General features: G+C 44.2%; 1 protein-coding gene and 1 long non-coding RNA gene across 3 annotated transcripts in view; both read right to left on the minus strand.

Moving 5' to 3' along the window:
- The window catches only part of ANP32B (acidic nuclear phosphoprotein 32 family member B), a 30,996-nt gene extending 20,156 nt beyond the window's left edge, over nucleotides 1-10,840 (minus strand). Inside the window, exon 1 of one of the 2 annotated variants that reach the window (XM_012475754.3) lies at nucleotides 10,571-10,840. In XM_012475754.3, the coding sequence (XP_012331177.1) occupies nucleotides 10,571-10,624 (54 nt within the window). In that variant the 5' untranslated portion in view covers nucleotides 10,625-10,840. The remainder of the gene's footprint in view (nucleotides 1-10,570) is intronic. The other variant, XM_064379682.1, reaches the window with a different exon arrangement.
- Nucleotides 10,841-15,072: 4,232 nt separating this feature from the next.
- The window catches only part of LOC105733382 (uncharacterized), a 50,663-nt gene continuing 41,789 nt past the window's right edge, over nucleotides 15,073-23,946 (minus strand). Inside the window, exon 3 of the long non-coding RNA XR_001111262.3 lies at nucleotides 15,073-15,290. This is a non-coding gene — a long non-coding RNA (uncharacterized LOC105733382). The remainder of the gene's footprint in view (nucleotides 15,291-23,946) is intronic.

Here is a 23,946-nt window from a genome sequence, read left to right on the forward strand (position 1 = left end):
TTCAAAAAAAAAAGCATCACATCTGATGATTTGAATTTTTGAATACTGATTATTTAAGAGTCTACATGCAGATCTACCACAATAATCCACATTGCCATTCTTGATCACCCTGAAACTTGCAACTTTTTTAGCCCACTTTGATCTACTCAGTGATGCAAATCACCATTTTAACTGCACCAACAAAGGCAGAATGCCTTTGTAAAGAATTTTAGTGAACCTACCATATTTAATGGCATTAATCAAGCATGTATATGGGAGATGCTGATACTCTGAAAAGAGAACAAGCGCTATTAACAATGTCCTCATCCTCTCATACAAAATCCAATGATGCTACTCTAATAATTGCTTTCAATTATGAAGTAAACATTTATTCTTTCTACCACCACTCTCCTTCCCCCATTTACAGAGAAAGAAACAGATTTCAAGTCAGCAATACCCATAACATAGTAAGTGCCTAACCACTTCTCACTACCCTGTCTACTTCCTCTTCAGAAGCCAGGCATACATTTCTCTCTTTACATCCACATACTTCTTCCCTCCCTCCTTTCACCTCTACTTCCTTCCTTTCTCCCTCCCTTCCTTCCTTCTTTCCATTTTTCTTTAGATATCTCTGCCATTCTTCCCTCTTCTGATAAGAAATGAGCACATCTGAAAAAATAGGTCAACTCTGACAAAAGCTGGGCTCTGGAAACAGATGTCTGGGGCCGAATCCTGGTTCTCCTCTGCCACTCAGAACTTATACAACCTTATGTGAGTCACTTCACTTCTCTGTGCCTCAGTTTCCCATAAAGTGGACATAACAGTACCTACCTCATGAAGTTGTAGGAACTAGGGCTTGGAACACTATAAATGGCCAGAAAGTAAACTCTGGGTAAAGGGAATGGGAAATGTCAGAGACCTTTGCTGTATTTTTATATTTAAATTTTTTACAAGCATGTATTTATTCTGTTTTTTTTTTTTTTTTTTAAATTCTGTATTAAAAAGAAACTAGGCTGGGTGTGGTGGCTCACGCCTGTAGTTGGGGGTTCAAGACCAGCCTGACGATCATGGAGAAACCCCATCTCTACTAAAAATACAAAATTAGCCAGAGGTGGTGGTACATGCCTGTAATCCCAGCTACTCGGGAGGCTGAGGCACAAGAATCACTTGAACATGGGAGGCAGAGGTTGCAGTCAGTTGAGATGGTACCATTGCACTCCAGCCTGGGCAAAAGGAGTGAAACTCCATCTCAAAAAAAAAAAAAAAAAAGAAACTAAACCATTAGTTTCTAAACTAAACCAAACTAAACCATAAAACCAACAATCCATTAAAATTTTAAAAATGTCAACTGTCATCACCCACCCATATAAAGCAGTATACTGCAATACAATCAAAATGTTCCCATTTAGCTTGGGAGATATTTTCTATAATTCTGTCCAAAATAATCCAAAAATGTTACACAAAATGACACCAATATCCAGTAAGTAAAGTGACAGTTGGCCATACTGCCTCCCAGCTCATGGAGTGAAATCACCTCTTAAAGACGTTTCTTTCATCTTGCAAAATTCCACTTTAACCATTGTAAAGGTGTCATCAAAATGTACCAGAGGACTCAAATGTGGGTTAAATCATGTTTTTGCTGTCTGGGCGTGGTGCCTCACACCTGTAATTCCAGCACTTTGGGAGGCCAAGGGGAATGGAGCACCTAATGTCAGGAGTTTGAGACCAGTCTGGCCAACATGATAACTCCATCTCTACTAAAAATACAAAAATTAGTCAGGCATGGTGGCATGTGCCTGTAGTCCCAGGTACTCAGGAGGCTGATGCAGGAGAATTGCTTGAACCTGGGAGGTGGAGGTTGCAGTGAGTTGAGAGTGTGCCACTGCACTTCAGCCTGGGTGACAAAGTGAGACTCTGTCTCAAAAAAAAAAAAAAAAGTCACTGCTAGACTAAGCTTCATAATGGCAGGGTCATGTATATTCTGGTTACCACCGTATCACTGAATATGAGCCTACGTAACTGCTGAATGAGAAAAAAAGGGTCCACACGTTTGTCAGCAATACTGTACAGAGGTCTGTGTCTTAATTGTGAGGGACTAAGATGAAAACTTGGATATAAAGGGGACCAACTTTCTGATTACAGAGTATTTTTCAATGGCTAAAGAAATTACAGTGTACGTATATATCACTTTACAATCCTCCCTGTTGAACATTTGTGCTTAATTTTCCCTACCATATTTTTTTACTTAAAATGTCTTCTGTATTTAAGACTGTGTCTTTAGAATCCATTGCTAAGTGAAAGAATACAAACATTTGAGTCTGTTATTAGTTAAGAGTTCTTTATTTAAAACATCAACTTCTCTTTTAAATGAGTAGTTAACATTAAGTGCTGCAAAATTATTTTCCAATTTATTTGACTGTTACTTTTTGTAACCTCTCGATTATGGAAATTCTGGCTATTTGCATTTATCTTGTTCTTGAGGGTATCTTCTATTGTTTTTACCCTAAGTAAGAAAAAAATAAATACCCCAGTAGAAAAACTAAAAAAAGGCAGACAAGCTCTGAAAGACACAAATAACCAATACTAAAAAATATTGTTCAAGGCCAGGTGCTGTGGCTAGCTAACCTACAAACCCAGTACTTTGGGAGGTAAAAGTGGGAGGGCCACCTGAGCCCAGGAGTCCAAGAGTCACCTGGGCAACATAGGGAGACCCTGTCTCTATAATAAATAATTAGCTCGGCATGGTGGCACATGCCTGTGGTCCCAGCTACTTGAGAGGCTGAGGCAGGAGGATCACTTGAGCCCAGGAGGTCCAGGATGCAGTGAGCAATTATCATGCCACCATGTTCCAGCTTGGGTGACAGAGACCTAGTTTAAAAAAAAAAAGTTTAGCTGGACATGGTGGCTCACACCTATAAATAATCCCAGCACTCTGAGAGGCCAAGGCTGGCAGATCACCTGAGGTCAGGAGTTGGAGACCAGCCTGACCAACACGGCGAAACCCCATCTCTACTAAAAATACAAAGAAAATTAGCAGGCATGGTGGCACGTGCTCGTAGTCCCAGCTACTCGGGAGGCTGAAGCAGGAGAATGCTTGAACCCAGGAGGTGGAGGCTGCAGTGAGCCAAGATTGCACCACTGCAGTCCAGCCAGGGCAACAGCAAGACTGTCTCCCCCAGCCCCCCAAAAAAGGTTTGACTATAACAAAAAATGCGTATTAAAAATGAGGTATCATTCTATTCTTATTGGAGGTGGGACAGCTAAGAGAGATGGCTAGGATGGATACAAATGTAGGTGAGTTTGTTAAGTGACAGCAAGAAGTTCAGGAAATATATACCTGAGACCTTTAATTTCCTCTACCAATAAGAGGCAACAGTATATACTGGGATAAGTAGGGCAGAAAGCTGTTGGGCTAGGCAGAAAAGGCATGTCCCTTGACTTTTCCAGGAAGGCTAATAATGTAAAGAAACATGCTATCCCTAGAACAAAACACCAGAAGCATAGTAAGAAGGTGAGCCAACTGGGGAGTAAGCACAGAGGAGAATGGGCATTAGTGCATAAAGCAGAGACCACCAGAGGGCTGCACCCAAGGATAGCAGGTCTAAATGTTCCATCAGCCAACTTCAAGGTAGTTGGAAGTTCTCAACAGGACCTTGGTGAAAGGTATTCCATGCTCAGATATTGTTTCAGTGGCAAAAAAAAAGTGGCATTTGAGATGCAGAAAAAATGTATTTAAATGTGCAACACACATACAGATGTGTACTCACACTCAGTAATAAGTAACTGAGCAGTTAGAATTTAGGGCTTATATACCTTAGAAAAGGAAAGGATAGGAGGAGAAAAACTTCTTTTGGGAAGAACAGATATCTTTAGGGAACACAAATGGGATTTTTAGGAGAACAAATGAGAGATCAAGTTTACAATGTCTGTCTACATAGGTATGAGTGGTCTTTGTTTTCTTAGGGCCATAAGACTATCCCCTTCCCCTCCAGAGGTTTACTCTTGGCCTCTCTCCTGGGAACAGACTCACTCCAAAGGGAGAATTTATTGTCAGCCCTCATTTATGACATGTATTTGCTTTTAGCCAGATAAACTCCAAGTAAGCTTCTCTCTGCATCTGTTGAATCTCAAATATCTTCAGTTTAAAATAATCTTTATATCAACTCTGGGGTTCTCAGTGGATCTCCAGAGGTAACTAAGCCTCATCTCTTCCTCATTCCTTCCTAGGTATACAGATCCAGACTGCCTTGCAAAGCAGACAACAGCTTTGGAAGAGTATAGTTGAGATAGTGAGTGAGACTGGGGTCAAGATGATCCCACAGCTTCCCAATCTAGATTCAGAATAAACCAGAGGTCCTAATCCAAGGAGAAAAGGCCCTAATTTCTTCTTATATCTCAAATCCTCCCAGGGCTGCTGTCTAATGAAGAAATGTTAGGCAGACACTTGTTCATTTGTGCGTACATCTTAACCTATTTGATCTAAGAGTTAACTGGTCTTCTGCTTGAAGATGGACAGTTTAACTTTTGGGGCCAAATTCACTCCTCTTCTTCCCTCATCCTCCAATTAAACTTGCCTTTTCTCAAACACAAATTTAAGGTAAACATTTAAAAATGAAAAAGAAAAATCCATACTATCTCCTACTTAACCCTTATATTTGTTTTCTACAGTTAGTAGCAAAACAGTAGTTTCCTACCGCTTTTTCATTGAAAAATTTGAACTATATTGTGGCCAAATACCTTTTCAGATCTACTTGGAAGATATAACAATAATTTATAACACTTTCTATGAAAGACAAAACACATTTTAAGTTCTAAATGGCAAATTCCTAAATGTCTATGAGGTCCTTCTTTATGAATCTAGGTCAAGGGAATGACCCTGGAGATTGGAGCTGGGGGGCCACAGAATATGGAAACTTTTTTTTTCCTTTCATACTCTCCAGTTTGCTCATTTGCCACTCCCCTTGCTACTATGAAAAAAGTTCAACTACCTAACTGGTGGGGTGATGCTAATTATACCAATTGTTTCTGCCATAAAAGGAGGAAAAAGTATGGAGGAATTAAAGATCATTCTGAGTTGTCAATTCTTTTAATTAGAATAATGTTGGTTATTATAGTAAGTGAAATAATCCAAAAATATAGAAAGTAACTCCTGCCATCCTTGCAATTTCCATCCTTCCAAGTTAACCAGTGTTCATATCATCTACTGGTTATTTTAAAAGAGTATTTTCAAAATAAGAACAGTTTTTTTTTTGAGACAGAGTTTCGCTCTTGTTACCCAGTCTGCAGTGCAATGGCGCGATCTCAGCTCACCACAACCTCCGCCTCCTGGGTTCAAGCAATTCTCCTGCCTCAGCCTCCTGAGTAGCTGGGATTACAGGCATGCGCCACCTTGCCCAGCTAATTTTTTGTATTTTTAGTAGAGACGGGGCTTCACCATGTTGACCAGGATGGTCTTGATCTCTTGACCTCGTGATCCACCCGCCTCGGCCTCCCAAAGTGCTGGGATTACAGATGTGAGCCACCGCGCCCGGCAAGAACAGTTTTTTAAAAATTATTTTTATTTTTGAGACAGAGTCTTACTCTTTCACCTATGCTAGAGTAAAGTGGAGCTTGGCTCACTGCAACCTCTGCCCCACCCCCACACCGTTCAAGCAAATCTGCCTTAGCCTCCTAAGTAGCTGGGATTACAGGCGCCTGCCACCACTCCCCGGCTAATTTTTGTTATTTTTAGTAGAGGTAGGGTTTCGCCATGTTGGCCAGGCTGGTCTCAAACTCCTGGCCTCAGGTGATCCTCAGCCTGCCAAAGTGCCAGGATTACAGGCATGAGCCACTGCGCCCAGCCTAGAACAGGTTTACACTAGTGGTTCTCAAATGTGTTTAGGTAGCAGAACTGTTGACATTAAGGAAGGAAACAGCCATATCCTACTGGTGGCTATGTAAAGGGAACCATTCTGAGAAGCAATTTGGCGGGGGGGCACAAATCATATTATAAGATATTCATTTCTGCAGTATTTAAAACAGCCAAAATCCCTGTGAACAACCTGGATGTTCAAATTATGATCTATGCAGACATTAACAAGTCTATAAAATAAAGACACACATAGATGAAGATGTTCACTGTATTTTTTCTAAAAAAACAAAAAAAAACAAACTAGCATTCGGATTATTTGCATGAACCAAGTTTAGACAAAAATTAAACATTCTGGTAGACTAGATGGTAAGTAAGGCATGTATGATGTCTATCTTCTTTTTGCTTATCTACATCTACAATATTTTTGACTTACCTATATCTAGTTTTCTTCAACAAAGATGTATTACTTATACAAGGACAAAAACCCCAATTAGTTGCTATGCAACCAATTAGAATATCTGATTCAGCTCAAACATCACAGTAGACACAACAAAAGAGGTCAAAAGCTGGGGAGGGGGTGTGGATCAAAAAAAGATGAAAGTTAAAGACAATCTACATTTTTCCCCGGTAAACTGGGACTACGTTAAGACTGCTTTTATTTTGGTATATGAAATGTCACAGTTCAGCATACAGCACACCAGCATTTCACAGGGGCATAGATTGCAAGCTACAGTAAGGAACTGCTTGGCTTTCCAACTTTGAATGAAAAACTCGGAGCTGATGGGAAGGCTGATTGTCCCCAGATGCGTGGTTAATGAGGTGCTTCTAACAGAGCACATGTTCAGTTTAATGGAAGGATAAGAATCCCACATAAAGAATAACAGGTATTCTTTTCTAATTTTGGAATACAACTAAATGTGGTTTATATCTTGCTACTCCATGTCAGTGTATTCTCATCTTACTGACAAGACCTCCAATTTCCATGGTGTATATATGGTATATTCCAGCACAGTTCAATTTACTCTCAGTGAACTGACAATATTTTATATAAAATACTTCCTTGTCATACAAAATGTCTCCTATCCTTGTCTATAAAATGTTTTTAAATGGTAACCACCATTTTTCATGAAGATTACTTTAAAATGCCATATTAGGCCATTTTGTTCCACTATGAGAATGCACCCTGATGCGCTGTTTTGGACTTAGAGAAAAAAAAATCAAATTCCATATGTCTTTAGAATCCCTCCCCCACACCCCTTAGGGAAATGAGCATACTTCTGTTTATAAGAAATAGGGGTATAGTAATAGGTGAACTGAAGAAGACCCTAGTAACACTTTTGTGTTTACCCTCGTCTTCCTTTGTCAGAATACATGAGCCCAACTGAACAAAAGTGTTACTGGGGTCTTCTTCAAACTCCAATTTAAAAAACAAAAATCCCTATACACAATAAAAGCCCATCTAGTCTTAAACAAAAGAACACATTTACAATTAAACCCCTACTCACCCTTTTCAAACACTCTTACATCTCACTTGACTTTAAAATCATTAGGGTCAACCATGGGACACTGCTGTGTATTTATTTCAGAGCATCCCATTCATACTACAACAGTACAGCATACTACCTTCAACTGGGGAATGGTTTCTTGTTTCCCCAAATGACAAGTCTGCCGGATCCCAGAGGCCAAGCCCACTGTGCAACAGCTGACAATGCCACCAATTTCTGTGGTGTTTATGGTATGTTTTAGCACATCACAAATAAGGTATGTGACTAGCTGAATGTGATTTTAAAGGCGTGATCTTGGAACTTTTTGTTTGCCTTAAGGACAATGCCTCTGTAGAAAACACTTTAAACCCTATAGAATTCACTTCAAAATCTACAACATGTTTTCCTGAAAACTCTGCAGTTTTAGGTCAAAGTTTTATTCGCCGACTGGGTATCTAACTCCCACTGGTCTCAATCTCCCATTGGATTCCCTATGAGAACCTTCCTCTACCCCCACAATCTCGGCAGACTCCGGCAACCCACTGTCAAGGCCTCACAAACTCTCCCAAGTGCAAAAGACACTACGCCACCTCAATGGGTTCTCAGGCTTCAAATGTTTCCTTAATAAAGCAGTGGATTCTGCAGGCCAGTGGTGCCCAACGCACCACCCACGAGCCACTTACCACATTTGAGCACTTGAAATGTGGATAGTATGACCGACAAAATGTTTTAATTTAACTGAATTAAATGGCTCTGGCCTGACTGGCAAGAGGGTTAAGTTGATTACTTCAATAATGAACACCCGGTCAGGCTCGGTGGCTCATTCACGCCTGTAATCCCAGCACTTTGGGAAGTCGAGGCCAGTGGATCACCTGAGATCGGGAGTTCAAGACCAGCCTGACCAACAAGGAAAAACTCCGTCTCTACTAAAAATGCTACTCGGGAAGGTGAGGCAGGAGAATCACTTGAACCCGGGAGGCAGAGAGCCGAGATCCTACCGCTGCACTCCAGCCTAGATGACAGAGCAAGACTCCGTCTCAAAAAAAAAAAAAAAAAAACAAAAACACCTGCAGATATACAAGGATTTTTTAAAGCAATATTCCTTCATATATGAAAACATCATCTATGGGCAACAGCAGACCAACTGTATTTCCCAGAAGGAACTCTACTCTGGAGAATTTTACAGACCTTTAGTTTGAGCATATCCCCAAGAATTCAAGATTTTAAAGCATTTCTGAAGACTCACGTGTATACTTCTCTTGAGGCCACTTTGGCTAATTTTAGCTACTCCATATTCTACGGATTTGCAATTACGCCGCAATGGAAAAGTCTGGAACGAACACCTCAAGGTGAGAACGCCTCTCCTCAAGTTTTCCGGCCTGAGTTGGGCGCCCATGCGACAGGCAAGCACGTGGCGGGCACAAAATGTCTGACGGAAGGTCGGAAGAACGCCCGCCAGCGACCCTCCATCTCGGAACCCCCGGAGCCGCCACCCTCGCGGGCCCGCCGGGAGCGACAGTGCCGTGCGGTGGATCCCGGCGCCGCCCGCCCCGCGTTACTGGTGACCTCAAGAACTAGGGAGCAAGGATATAAAACGTCGAGCACACCAGAAAAACCTTGGTCGACGAATTCCCACAAGTTCGCGCCTTGTTAACCACAGCCGCCCGAGGACACGAAACCCAGTTGCTCGCTACCCCGGAGCGTGGCGGGAGGCCCTCGGCGGGAAAAGCATTCGCCCACGGGGGCACCCGGCCGCGGCACTAACTGGCCCCGCGCCGCTCCGGGCAGCTCGGGGCGGCGGGCAGCCGCGCGAAACCCGGGAGACCAAAGGGGCGAGTCCCACAGGCCGGACCCACGCCCACGCAGCTGTGCTGCACTACCGCGGGCCTCGGGTCCCTACACCCCGGATGGCGCGCGGCCGGCCGCATCGGGCCGCTCTCGAGCACGTGGGAGGCCAGAAGTCGCCTAGTCCACGAGCCGAGGCCAGCAGAGGCCCGCCCGATATCTAGCGCGCCCGGCCCGGCGCGAGGGCAGCCGCTTGCCGTTGCCCTTTTAAGAAGGGGGAGGGGGTCGGCAGCACGCCCGCGAGAGGATGAGTCGGCGGCTGCCGCGGTACGCGGCTCCCGCCAGTGCGAGCCAAGCCCCGGCGGGGTTGGGGGACACAGACCGAGGGCTCCGCGCGGGAAGAGGCGGCCGACAGCCAGCTTCGAGGGCGGGCGGGCGGGCAAGGCCGAGCTCGTGGGCCCGCTCACCCGGCGGAGGGAGACGGGCACCCGCCAACATGGCGCTGCGGCGGCCTGTGGCGCGCCCCGCCTGGCGTGAGGACCCACCTCCCGCCCACACCGAGGGGCCAGCCTCCCGGGGCAGGGGCAGGGGTAGGGGCCCCGGGCTCCGTCACCGCGGCAGGGCGAAGCCGTCGCCACAACGGCTGGCCCCGGCCGACCTAGGCTGCCCCTGGGAGGCCGGAGTGGTCAAGGCAGAGGACGAAGAGGGAGCGAGGGAAACAGTGGAGAAAGTTTTATTTTTAGGCTTGAAAAATGGCGGGAACCGCGTTCTTTTTTCAAACTTGGCCTCGGGAGGGGCGGCGGTTGCGCCACCTCCGCCGCCTGGGCCCGCCCCTCCCCCGCTCTGCGCGCCAGGCCGCGCCCGCCCAGGCACCCGAGGGGGCTTCTCGCTCCCTTCAAAGGAAAAAAGCCCCCTCCTCGCTCCACAGCCGCTGCCCCGGGCTGGGACGGCGCCCACTGCGAGCCCCGGCCAGAGGAACCCCCGCCCCGCCCCACCCGCGCCCTTTCCCCGGCCGGCCTGGGGCGCGCGGAGCCCGGCCTGGCCCAAGCGGGGCTGGCCGCGCAGCTCTTCGGCAGGCCCGGCCTCCGCCCGGTCGCGCATCCCGGGAGGCTGCAAACATGGCTCCCAGCGTTACACAACCCCCGCCTCCCTCCCTCGCCGCCGGCCACTCGCACACGCGCTCCCTCCAGGGAAAGACCCCGGCGGGCGAGGCGCGCAAAGTTTGCTTTCCCCGACACCGCTGTCTTCCCCCGGCCGCCCCGGGGGCCCGCGGGCGGCAAAGAGTTAATCCCCGCGCGCTCGCTCCCCCCTCCGCGCCCGCCTGCCCGCCCGCCTGCCTTCCCCGTCCGAGCACACGAGCTGCGCTCTTCCCCGCGCCGGGGCCGGCGAACCTTCGGCCTGGGCCCCGCAGGTGGCCACCATTACATGCAAGTCATCGGGGGAGAGGGTGCCCGGAGGGGGCTCTGCTTACTGCTGCCGGGGTCCGGTTCCTCAGCTCCAGGTGGATCCTCCTCTTCATGTCCATGTTCCCCTCTTCCCCCCTCTTCAAACTTAACTTTCCGCGGCGGGGGCGGAGGGGGGAGAGGCGTCCCGGCCTGCACAGCGAGGGCCGTTGGAAGGGTTTGCTCGCGGCGGAGGCCGGCGGCGCGGTCCTGGGCGGCTGGCGGCGTGCGGGCAGGCGTGCGGAGCCCCCGGAGCCAAGTTACTCACGGGAGCGGAGAGAAACCATGGAGGGAAAAGGGGGCTGGAGCGCAGCACTGGGCTCACTACTGCCGCCCCCGGCCGTGGCCCGCACTGCGCTTAAACCGGCGACGCGGCGCGGCAGCTGCTCGGCTCCACTCGGCACCGCGCGGCGCCGCTCGGCTCGGCGGCCGCGACTGCACCAAAGACGGGGCGGGGAGACGCGCGGCGGGCGGGGCGGAGGCTGGGGGAAAGGGGCAGCCCGGGGAAAGGAGTGACTTCCTCCCTCCCTCCCTCCGATTGCACGTGGGGCGGCTGATGTAAGACCTTCCTCTGGGGGGCTTCTCCGCCCCCTGCCGAGCTGAGACTCCCTTTACCCCCGGGCCTCACCTCGCCGTTCCCGGAGCTGAGTCTGTGGCTCCGGCCGGGAGGTGAGCGGCAAGGGCTGGTGAGAGGCCTTGCAGTCGGCTTCGGGGATCCCTAAAACCCATTCCATCTGCGGAGGTTCATGGGGTCGGCCCGACGCCCTGGGAGGCGCGAGATGTGAAGCCTGGGACAGAGAGGCTTTGAGGTTCACCTTTTGCCTCCCACACAGTCTGGGGCCAACAGGCGAACCCCGCTGCCTCCTTGGCAGAGTGGCGTCCAGAGTGCCGCTGAGGAACCCCCCTCCCCGCCCCACCCCCGCCCCCTCTGTCAGGATGGAATCGCGGTCGGCTGGCCTTAGTGGGGCAGCTGGGGCCGCTTGCTAAGCCACAGAGCAGCCGAGCATTCCCCACCTCGTTCAGGAGAATGAGTCTCTTGGTTTTCTAACATTTTAATAGGAAGCTAGAGAAGGAAACAATTAGCATTTCTAATAGGGCCTCAGGGTTCCCTCGCCCTGGCAGACTTTTTATCTCATTTATTCCTTAGGGCACCCCTGTGAGGTGTGTAAATTCTTGGTGGTCTAAGTTTCGTTGAAACCTGGCAGGCAGCCTTTGTCATGGTCTGGCTCAGAGGGTCCCAGGGGTTAGAGCACCAGTTCTGGGTGACTCTACTTTGCAGACCACCGAGAAGTGACGTTATATTCATCGTAAAATAAGTAAATACATAATGTGTCAAATCAAATACAATCTGAGAAGATTGTACTGACAAGAACCACCAAAAACTAAGAATTTAATAGAGAAAAACGAAATTCTATACATTAGCATAAAGTTTTATGGAAGTTAAGAAAGTGCCCCCTTTCTATTTTACCTGTTTATTTCATGGCAAAGAACCCAAACTTAGTTGTAAGCCAATTATATAACAGTTTTTAAAATACTGAGTGAGTTAACATTTGAAGATGAAAGTTTTCGAATATGGGAAAAGAAAAACTTTCTAGTATGTAGTTCCTGACTCCTGTTGTCTCAGCAGACGTCTTTATGACAAGGGAAAATGGAGACAGATGTTCTCAAGACGTTACAAGAGGTCTGTAACTAAGGTTATGAGAACCACAGGGCAATGAGGGCTTTTACAAAAACTACCAAATCGGGTTCATGAGCCAACAAGCGATTCTTGAGCATCTGCTTCAAGGGGCTTTTTTTTTTTTAAATTTTTAATTTTTTTTTTTTAAGACAGGGTTTCACCATGTTGGTCAGGCTGGTCTTGAACTCCCAACCTCAGGTGATCCGCCCGCCTTGGCCTCCAAAGTGCTTGGATTACAGGCGTGAGCCACCACGCCCAGCCAAGGGGCTTGATATTATTTCTCTAATTCTCAGACAACTTTCTGAAGTAGGTGATAATTTCATCATTTTACAGATGTGGAGCTTAGGCTCAGGAACCTTAAGCTGCATGTCCAGCAAGAAGCGAGTAGAATTTAGACCCAGATGGGTCTGACTCCACAGCCCACCATTTTCTGCTACATCATCAGTCTGGCTAGAGTGGAGTCATAGCATGGTGAGGGGCTGCTTTGGTGCCCTTTGGAACAGTTGCAGAGGGATTTTCATACTAAACAGCAGCCAGGTGTCCTCTTGCAGGAAAAGCAGTGGAGGGTGCTGAAGGAGTCTTAAATGTGGTAGCTCTGTGCTAGAGATTGGTAACTTGGTGGCTCCTGGAGGAGGTGGTATTAATCCTCAGCATCAGGGCAAATCCTGAGACTCTGTCTTCTATGGCCAACTGGAGGATATGAAGGACTCTTTCCCCATGGTACATAGCTCACAGGATAGATGTGTGTTTTATAGTATTAAGCTACAAAGTAATTAATAAACATAGCCACAATGTGCTGCAAATAGAAGGCAAAAGAGCCAAAGGAGGAGAGACTACAGACACCGCACTGTCCTTTCTTACGCAGCCGGTGCTGGCATGCACCTCTGTGAACAAAGAGCGTGTGTTCCAGTGACATGCTTCTTTGTCAGGGGCTTCACTGCCAGAGGCATAAATAACACAGGCAGAACAGGGTGTGTCTCATTGCTCTGCCAACATTTTCTACGGGACTGTCAGTCTACAGGCCTGAAGGGGCTGTTGTCACAGGGCCTGGGTTTTGAATATTGCTGCACTTAACATTACTCTGTGTATGCATCTGTGTGTGAGAAAGAGGTAGAATATTCAGTTGTATCTAATCTGCAATTATCATGTCCATGGATTTATGGATTTCAACAAGGGCTGGAAGAGAATAAGGAAATGTAAAAACAGTTGGACCAAACTATGAATGAATTTCTTTTTACTTGCATTGATGTTAACGTTTGACCAGTAAGTAATAAAAATATCAAATAATGCCAGGTTTTGGCACCCCCTGAGTCTGAAAACTGCCTGTTAATCAGAATGGCTATGTATTCCAAAAAGCTCTAAAATGTCTGAGCAGAACACTCTGAGCCAGTTTGTAATTCCTTGGACCTGCACCCTACCCACCTACCTCAGCAACAGCATGTTACTTGTCAGATCAGCTGACCTAAGACTTCCCCACAAACTTTGTGGCTGTGGACAGACTTTAATAACTCTGAAGATGAGAGGAAACAGCTCTACTCGGTCATTGATTTAACTGGCTCTGAAACCAGCTTAACAGAATGGGCACATTTTAGTAATGATAGTATATGAAGCTGATGTATAATATAGGGTAAGGAAATCATTACTCTTAAACACTTCCATTCTTCCCGTCCTCTTCCATACATGTGTACATACACTGGTAAGAACATAGCTCTTCCCCTCCCTGGAGTTGCCACAACTTACTGTGTATGCCTCTATAATTGCAGTTTGGCAACTAATGGTAGTTGTTGAAGGATCTAACTTCTCAATTACAACTCAGACAAGTATTTCTGCATGATAGAAATGGAGAGGAGGACCTTGGGTCCATCTTTAGAATATAGTAGATGCTTTGCAAATGTGTGTTATGTTGAAAATAATGTCACATGTACTAAAAGAATGCCATTTAGGCAGCTGAGGTTATTGAGACAAGGGGAGAGGGAGAGGCAAATAGGTGAAAATGGGTTAAAGAAGGAGATTCTGTTAGTCTCCACATGGTCAAAACAGAGGAGGGGAATGTGTCAGTCATACAGGAAGCTCTAGGCCCAGTAACGGTCACCAGTCCAGGTTCGTTTCTGCTATCTGAACCAGCTGGAGGTGCTAGGCCTTCCTGGGGCGGCAAGGAAAAGCTATGACTACCAAGAGTCAGGTCTAATATTTATTAAGCACCATCCTTATGCCAAGTACTGTGCATGGGACTTTTGTGTACACTGCTTCTCAGTTAATCCTAGCAACAGCTCCCCAGGACAAGACGAATAATCCACCTTTTTTTAGTGTTTAGGAAACAGACTCAGCAAAACCAAGTAGGTTTGCTGAAATTCACATAACTACTAAGAAGCTAGATTTATCTGTCATTAAGGGCTCACTGTAATTCATTCTCATTACTTTGATCCACTAGTCCTCACAACTGCTTCTGAAAAAAAAATTATTTTCCTGCTTTAAAAAGATTTACTTGCTGTCAGTTACTTTCCCCTACATGGCCTGAAAATAAAATTTACATGCTCATTGTGCAGGGAAAATTAAAAAATAGAAAATAAATTTAGAAGTTCTTGCCATTGAGATACAACCATCATTAAGTTGTATATCCTATCCTTGCAATTTTTTTCTATACTATACATATTGTTTTTAAGTGTTGGGATCAGTTTGAAGATTTTTTTTAGAAACTTGCTTTTTCCACCTACCATTATGATAAATCTGTATTAATATAACTTTCTTCAGTGGTGTTCCCTTTTTGGAGAACAACTTCAGTGAGATGAGAATCCCACTCCACCACTTACTGGCTGTGTGCTTTAGGGCAAACCACATAGCCTCTCTGGGCCTCAGGTTACTCATCTTAGAACTATGAAGGGTTGGACATGATCACGTCGGAGAAGCTGAGTGCCTGTCACTTTTCTCTGTGCCCCAGCCACAGTCACTGCAAGCCTGAGTCCCTTCCTTACCCAAGCAGCATCCCAGAGCCTGCTGCTCTCCTCCAGGGCTAGGAACATTCTGCTGTGGCCATCAGTTCTCCATCTCTGTTCCATGTGTTACCTGTTTGGCTGAAGGGTAAATATGTTTTAAAATCTCAAATAGGCTCATTTTCTGTTTCACACAATCCTTGGTCTCTGTTGAGGATCTTGGAACATGCTCCTGAGCTAGATTGGAAACTATCAAAGTGCCCTTCTCCATAATTAGTCAGCATCCCTACCATCTGGACCCTCTCATACCTCACAGGGATTTCCTTGTCCACACGGAACTGAGACTGATCCAAGAGTTCAGCTCCTGCTGACTGAACTCTGCCATCTGTTCTCCAGCTTGCCTTACCTGCTCCTGTCCAGCCAGGCACCCCTCCGTGGGCCTGTGCTTTACTCCTCTCTCACTGTAGACCCTGGCACTACTAAGATGGCTTACATGGTCCCAAATTTGCTAGTCTCTTATTTTGATAAAGGCCAAAAGTACCAAACATCCTTATCCTTGAAAATAAGGGCATCTAGGCTCCTGGCTTCTTTGTATGTTTATCTATGCATGTACTATAGAAAACTTGGAAACTATACTTAGAGAGAAGAAAATAAAAATTTACATCCAAGGGTTTTTTAAAGGGCCAAGCACTGTTCATGTTTTGGTGTCTATTCTTCCAGTCTCGTCTCTACACACATATAGCATTTTCTCAAGTCTCAGATAGTGAGAAGCATCATCTTATTAGTAAGAGCTTCTCAGGAGGGAGGGAGGGGGAACCTACTACATCAAATATTCATATCAATTATAAGAGATATTTCAGAAATAGAAGTGAATAAAGTATAATACCTAGGAAATATATATTACAGTTAAAAATATTTTTCAAAAGTGGGATAGTATAACCTGCTTTTTAGTTAACAATATATTATAGACGTATTTCCATGTCATTGAATAATCTTCTACAATATATATTCCTTGAAGATATTCTTCTACAAAATGTAAATTTCTTTTTCTGAGCAAAAGACAATACATATTCATGTAGCAAATTCATGCAAGGCAAAAAAGTATAAATAAGAAAATAGAAGCCAGCCAAAATCCTATTACCTAGAGGGACTACTGTTAACATTTTTGTGAATATTTTCCAAGCTATTAGATGCATGTATATAATGTACAATTTTACATAAATGGAATTCTATAAATGATTTTTAATACATTTTAAATTTTCACTAAGCAATAGTTCACAGAGGTTGCTCAAAGTCAGTAAGTTAGATATACTTCATTATTTTTATTTATTTATTATTATTTTTTTTTATAGACAGGGTTTCACCATGTTGGTCAGGCTTGTCTTGAACTCCCAAGATCACTTGAACCTCAGGTGATCCACCCACCTTGGCCTCCAAAGTGCTTGGATTACAGGCGTGAGCCACCACACCCGGCCACTTCATTATTTTTAAAGGCTGCATCACATTTTATTGAATGGATTGGAGAATAATTTACTCACCTGGTCTCCTACTGATAGACATTTAACTTCCAGTTGTTTACCATTATATATAACATTGTCAAATGCATTTAGCTCTTTGGAATAAATTCCTAGAAGTGCAATTCCTGAATGAGAATGTACACATTTCAAGCTGGTATCTATGTAGCCAAATTGCCCTTCTGCTTTATACTCCTGTTAGCAGTGTACAAGACTTCCCCCTCACTCTTGGCTAAACTAGGTATTATCTTTAAGAAATTGTTGTCAATTAGTTTTCCACAAGGGTGCCAAGACAGTTCAATGAGGGAAAGAATAGTCTTTTCAACAAATGACGTGGGACAATTGGCTGTCCACAAGCAAGAGAATGATGTTGGACACCATTTACAAAAATTAATTCAAGATGGATCATAGACCTAGATATGAGAGCTAAAACTAAGACTCAGAAGAAAAAGGAGGGTGACCTTGGATTAGCCAGTTTTTTTAGATAGGACACTAAAAAGAAAAATAGATTAATTGGACTTCATCAAAATGTAAAATTTTGTGTTTCAAATGACTCCATCAAGAAACTGAAAAGACAGAGCATGCATGAGGTGGGAGAAAATATTTGCAAATCATATATCTGATGACACTTGTCTTCAGATGTATAAAGAATTATTGCAGGGTTGGCACAGTGACTCATGTCTGTAATCCCAGCACTTTGGGAGGCTGAGGCAGGCATATCACTTCAGGTCAGGAGTTCAAGAACCAGCCTGGCCAATGTGGTGAAACGCTGTCTCTACTCAAAATACAAAAATTAGCTGGGTGTGGTGGCGTGCACCTGTGAGGCTGAGGTGGGAAAAATCACTTGAACCTGGGAGGTGGAGGTTGCAGTGAGCTAAAATTGCACCACTGCACTCCAGCCTGGGCAACAGTGAGACTCTTTCTCAAAACACTATGGGCAAAGAATTTGAATATACAGTTCTCCAAAGAAGATATACATATGGCCAATAAGCACATGAAAAGATGCTCAACATTATCATTAGGGAAATGTAAATCAAAACCACAATGACATATCACCTCACACCCTTGTGCATTGCCAATGAGAATGAAAATGGTGCATCCTCTTTAGATCTTGGGTCACTGCAACCTTTGCCTCCAAGGTTCAAGTGATTCTGCCGCCTCAGCCTCCCAAGTAGCTGGGATTACAGGCACCTACCACCACATTCAGCTAATTTTTGTATTTTTAGTAGAGACAGGGTTTCACCACGTTGGCCAGGCTAGTCTAGAACTCCTGTCCTCAGGTGATCCACCCACCTCGGCCTCCCAAAGTGCTGGGATTACAGGCATGAGCCACCGCAGCCAACCAACAATTTTTTTGGAAAACAGTTTGAAAATTGTTTTGTTTACAATATCAAGTTCATAGAAAAAGAAAAAGTTAAACATGGAATTACATATGAGCCAGCAGTTTTGCTCCTAGGTATATATACATATGCCCAAGAAAATGAAAATATATGACCACAAAAAATTTGCACATGAGTGTTTATCACTCATTAGTCTTAATAGGCATAAAATGGAAACAACCCACATATCCATTAGCAATGAATAAATAAACAAAATGTGGTTATCCATACAATAGAATATTATTTGGCCATGAAAAGGAATGAACATGGATAAACCTTAATAACATTATGCTTAGAGAAAGAAGCCAGACGTGAAGGCCACATACTGTGTGGTTCCATTTATGTAAAATGTCCAGAATAGGTAGACAGAGACAAAGCATATTTGTGGTTGCCAGAGGTTTGAGGGAAGGAATGATGGAGAGTGATTGCTAACGGGTAAGGGGTTTCTTTCTGGAATGATGAAAACATTCCAAAATTAGATGGTGGTGGTTGTTTGGTTGTACAACTTTGTAAGTATACTAAAAAACACTGAATTGTACACTTTAAAAAAAGTTGGCTGGGCACAGTAGCTCACGCCTCTAATCCTAGCACTTTGGGAGGCTGAGGTAGGCAGATCACGAGGTCAGGAGATTGAGACCATCCTGGCCAACATGTAAAAACCACTGAATTGTACACTTTAAAAAAAGTTGGCTGGGCACAGTAGCTCAGGCCTCTAATCCCAGCACTTTGGGAGGCTGAGGTAGGCAGATCACAAGGTCAGGAGATTGAGACCATCCTGGCCAACATGTTGAAACCCTGTATCTACTAAAATACAAAAACTTAGCCCGGTGTGGTGGTGCATGCCTGTAGTCCATCCACTTGGGAGGCTGAGGCAGGGGAATCGCTTGAACACAGGACACAGAGGTTGCAGTGAGCTGAGATTGCACCACTGCACTCCAGCCTGGTAACAGAACAAGACTCCCATCTCAAAAAAAAAGAAAAAAAAAGTTAAACATATTCCTACCATATGACCCAGCAATTCTAAGCCTAGGCAAATACCCCAAAGAATTGAAGACATAAATCCACACCAAAACTTGTAAAGGAATATTTATAGCAGCATTATTCATAATACCTCCAAAGTAGAAATAACCCAAATCCATCAACTCATGAATGCATAAACAAAATGTGGTGTATCTGTGTGGTAGGAAAAATCATGGCCCCCAAGGGACTTTGCAGATGTGATTAAGGATCTTGAGATGGGGAGATTATCCTGGATTATCCACATAGGCCATTGTAATCACAAGGCGCTTAAAAGTTAAGAGGAAAACAAAAGACGGAAAGAGGAAATTTTGACTACAAAAAAGAAGGCCATAGTGATGTGGTGTGAGAAGGACTTGAATGCTGACCTTGAAGATGGAGGAAGGGAGCCATAAACCCCGGAATGTGGATGGCATCTACAACATGGAAAAGGGAAGGAAAAAGCACCTTCCTTCCAAAAAGGAACACAGCTCTGACAATACCTTGGTGTTAGCTCTATAATACCTGTTTCCGGTCTCTAACCTACAGAACTGTAAGATAATAAATTTGTATTGTTTTTAAAGCACTAAATTTGTGGTAATTTGTTACAGCAGCAAATGGGAAACATATATATATACAATGGAATACTATTGTGTAAAAAAGAATTAAGTGTTGATACATGCTACAACATAGATGAACTTTGAAAATATTATGCTAACTGACGCTGGGTGCGGTGGCTCACACCTGTAATCCTAGCACTTTGGGAGGCCAAGGTGGGTGGATCACCTGAGGTCAGGAGTTCAAGACCAGCCTGGCCATTATGGTGAAATCCCATCTTAAAAAAAAAGAAAGAAAAAGAAAATATTATGCTAACTAAAACAAACCAGACCTAAAAGGCCACTGGTATGATTCCATCTATATGAAGTGTCCGAAATAGGCCAACCCATAGAGGCAGATTAGTGGTTGCCAAGGGCTGGGAGTGATGGGGAGTGACTGCTAATGAGCATGGGGCTTCTTTTTGGGAGAAGGGAAATACTCTGGAATTTGGTAGTGGTGATGGTTGCACAACTGTATGAATATACAAAAACTCACTGAATTGTATACTTTAGAAGGATGAACTTCATATAACTGTATCCCAATAAAACTGTGAAACTTTGTCATTAGGTAAGTTGCAAATATCGACTTTGGTTATTTTAATTTGTACTTCTTTTTAAAACAAATAGAGCTAAATAGTCTTTAAGGTATTTTTAAGCCATCTGTACTTCTTTGTTTGTAAGTTGCATGTTCGTATCTTATTGGTGTTTTAAAATTATTTATTAATAAATCCTCTTTATGTATTAAGAATGTTAACTCTTAGTCTCACATATACATGTCCAAACTATTTTCCCAGTTTTTTTTTTTTTTTGGTGCTTTTAAAATGTTTATGGGATAGAGATATATCTCCATGTATAGGTGTAAACATACACACACACACACCCCACACATAGTGGGAGAGGAAGAAAAATTTTACATTTTTTTTCCTTTCCTCCAGTCTTTCTAAGGTTCAATTCAGGTAAAAATTTTACATTTTTATTTAGGATCAAACCAATCTTTATGGTTAATGCTCTTATGTCATGATTCGAAAGACCTTCCTCACTCCAAGATTTTATCAGTATTCACCTATAGTTTCTTCTGGTACTTCTGGTTTCATTTTTTATGTGAAATTTTTTATCTACTTGGACTTTTTTTTTTTTTTCCCTGAGACAGGAGTCTAGCTCTGTCACTCAGGCTGGAGTGCCATGGTGCAATCTCGGCTCACTGCAGTCTGTGCCTCCCAGGTTCAAGTGATTCTCCCGCCTCAGCCTCCCAAGTAGCTGGGATTACAGGCACCTGCCATCATGCCCAGCTAATTTTTTTGGTGTTTTTGTAGAGATGGGGTTTCACCTTGTTGGCCAGGCTGGTCTTGAACTCCTGACCTCAGGTGATCCACCTGCCTCAGCCTCCCAAAGTGCTGGGATTACAGGCGTGAGCCACTGCACCCAGCCTACTTGGACTTTTAATGTATGTTTTGAAGTAAAGATCTCATTTTCTTTATTTTAATGGCTAGCTAGTTATCCCAATACCATTTCTTAAATAACCATCTTTTCCCCCAATGAACATGAAATGTGACCTTTATCATATACTAAATCCTTACATATTTGTAAGTCTCTTTCCTTCCTTCTTTCCTTTCTTTCCTTCTTTCTTTTCTTTTTCCTTCCTTCCTTCCTTTCTCTCTCTCTCTCTCTCTCTCTCTTTCTTTCTTTTCTCACTCTTTTGCCCAGGCTGGAGTGCAGTGGTGCGATCTTGGCTCCCTGCATCTCTGCCCCCGGGTTCAAGTGATTCTGTTTCCTCAGCCTCCCAAGTAGCTGGGATTACAGGCATGTGCCACCACATCCGGCTAATTTTTGTATTTTTAGTAGAAATGGATTTCACCATATTGGCCAGACTGACCTCGAGCTCCTGACCTCAAGTCATCCCCCTGCCTCAGCCTCCCAAAGTGCTGGGATTACAGGCGTGAGCTACTATGCCCAGCTGTAAGTCTATTTCTGAACCTTCTTCTCTGTTCATTTATTTTTCTGTCTGTGGCCTTATCGGTACCTCTGGGAGACTTTAGAAAATGCTAAGCCAGTGGACAAATGGCAGAAGAGTAGAAATTTACTTTCTGGAGAAGTGAGCTCAGAGAGGCTCTGGACTTAGGGACTCCAGGCCCGGATGAGGGTGGCTGTGGATGCAGAAGTGGAGACCATATTTTTCAGATTGCCTAGTGCCTCCACTAGTCCTACACATTATATAATTCCCCAGGCCCATTTCTTATCTCTGTTTCTCCAAAAGAACATACTATCAGCCAAGATGTAGAATGGTATCAGAAGGATTTCTAGTTAGTCATAGTGAATTGAACTGATATTCTTATCTTCACACCCTCCCAAATCACTAAAAGGATTTAAAGATATAATTGAGGAAATCTGCCCAGAAAGCAGCACAAGAAGATAAAGAAATATACTAAAGGAAAAATAATATAAAACTAGAGAATCAGTCCAGGAGGTCCAACATCTGACTAATCAGAGTTCAAGAGAGACAGGAAAGACACAATGGAGGGGATGAACTGGAAGTCTACATCCTAAATGGTGAGCTACTCCTCCAACTCCCCTTTCCCAGCTGGCTCCCAAATGCTAATGACTAACCTCCAGAGGCAGGAGATTGGAGGAGTCTTTTCTGGGGAAAGTGACTGGTTTAAAAAAAAGTAAGATAACCACATTTGGGTTTTTTAGTTATCATATTTTTAATTCCCAAAGGCTCTTTCTTATTCTTTTTAATGTTTATTTTTCATAACAAGCTGTTTTTATCCGATTAATATAACATTTTAACATCTTTTTTTTTTTTTTTGAGACGGAGTTTCGCTCTCTTTTTTTTTTTTTTTTTTTTGAGACGGAGTTTCGCTCTTGTTGCCCAGGCTGGAGTGCAATGGCGCCATCTCGGCTCACCGCAACCTCCGCCTCCTGGGTTCAGGCAATTCTCCTGCCTCAGCCTCCTGAGTAGCTGGGATTACAGGCATGTGCCACCATGCCCAGCTAATTTTTTGTATTTTTAGTAGAGACGGGGTTTCACCATGTTGACCAGGATGGTCTTGATCTCTTGACCTCGTGATCCACCCGCCTCGGCCTCCCAAAGTGCTGGGATTATAGGCGTGAGCCATCGTGCCCGGCCTGCTTAACTAAATCTTTTTTCTTTCAAGCATATGGAGCTTAGGTGAACATATTTTAACATATTTAAATATGTACACATATGTATTTATGCATGTGAACATATATACATAAATATACATACATAAATATATTTATATTTAACATGTACATTAAATATATATTTTTTGTATTCATTTTTTGAGAGACACAGTCTTGCTTTGACCCAGGCTAGAGTGTAGTGGCATGGTCATAGCTAAATGCAGCCTCAAACTCCTAGGCTCAAGAAATCCTCCTGCTTCAGTCTCTGGAGTAGCCACCACACCAGGCTAATTTTTTTTTACTTTTAATTTTTTTGTAGAGACAGAGTCTCACTATGTTGCGCAGGCTGGTTTCTCCCAGAGTAGTATCTAAATCCTGGCCTCAAGTGATCCTCCCACCTCAGCCTCCCAAAGCTCTGGGATTAGAGGCAGGAGCCACCATGCCTGGCCCATTAAGTTTTATTCTGACCTCTGAATTGTCTCCATTTTCTCCGGGTCTCTATTTATTTGTTTATTTTTGAAACAGAGTTTTTGCATTTGTATCCCAAGCTGGAGTGCAGTGGTGTGATCTTGGCTCACTGCAACTTCTGCCTCCTGGGTTCAAGCAATTCTCCTGCCTCAGCTTCCAGAGTAACTCAGATTACAGGCATGTGCCACCACTCCTGGCTAATTTTTTTTTTTTTTTTTTTTTGTATTTTTAGTAGAGATGGGGTTTCACCATGTTGGACAGGCTGTTCTTGAACTCCTAACCTCAGGTGATCCACCTGCCTTGGCCTCCCAAAATGCCGGGATGACAGGCATGAGCCACAGCGCCCAGCCTCCAGATTTCTTTTTAGTAACAAACAGTTCTGGCTCTCATTGTAGAGTCTTTCCTGAGTATATGAGTATCCTTAAATATCCATTTATATTTATGAGAGAGGCACTAAAAAGTGCTTCTGTGGGAACTCTGTGTCCACTGGTAGGTCTTAAAGACTAGTGGGATTCCCCTAGGGTGATCAGGAAGCAGGGTGGCATTTTCATTGAGGAACCCTCAAATGTCAGTATTTTTAGTACCCATAGCTGAAAATAATGAAATTATCAAGCAATAATACAACGCTATTCCTTTGAGATTCCAGAACGAAATGGCCCACCAAGACCTATCATAATGAAGTTAGGGAAAACTAGAGATC

The sequence above is a fragment of the Aotus nancymaae genome, unplaced genomic scaffold (genome assembly GCF_030222135.1).
Source record: "Aotus nancymaae isolate 86718 unplaced genomic scaffold, 86718_ANA_hifiasm-v0.15.2.pri h1tg000003l, whole genome shotgun sequence".
NCBI lineage: Eukaryota > Metazoa > Chordata > Mammalia > Primates > Aotidae > Aotus > Aotus nancymaae.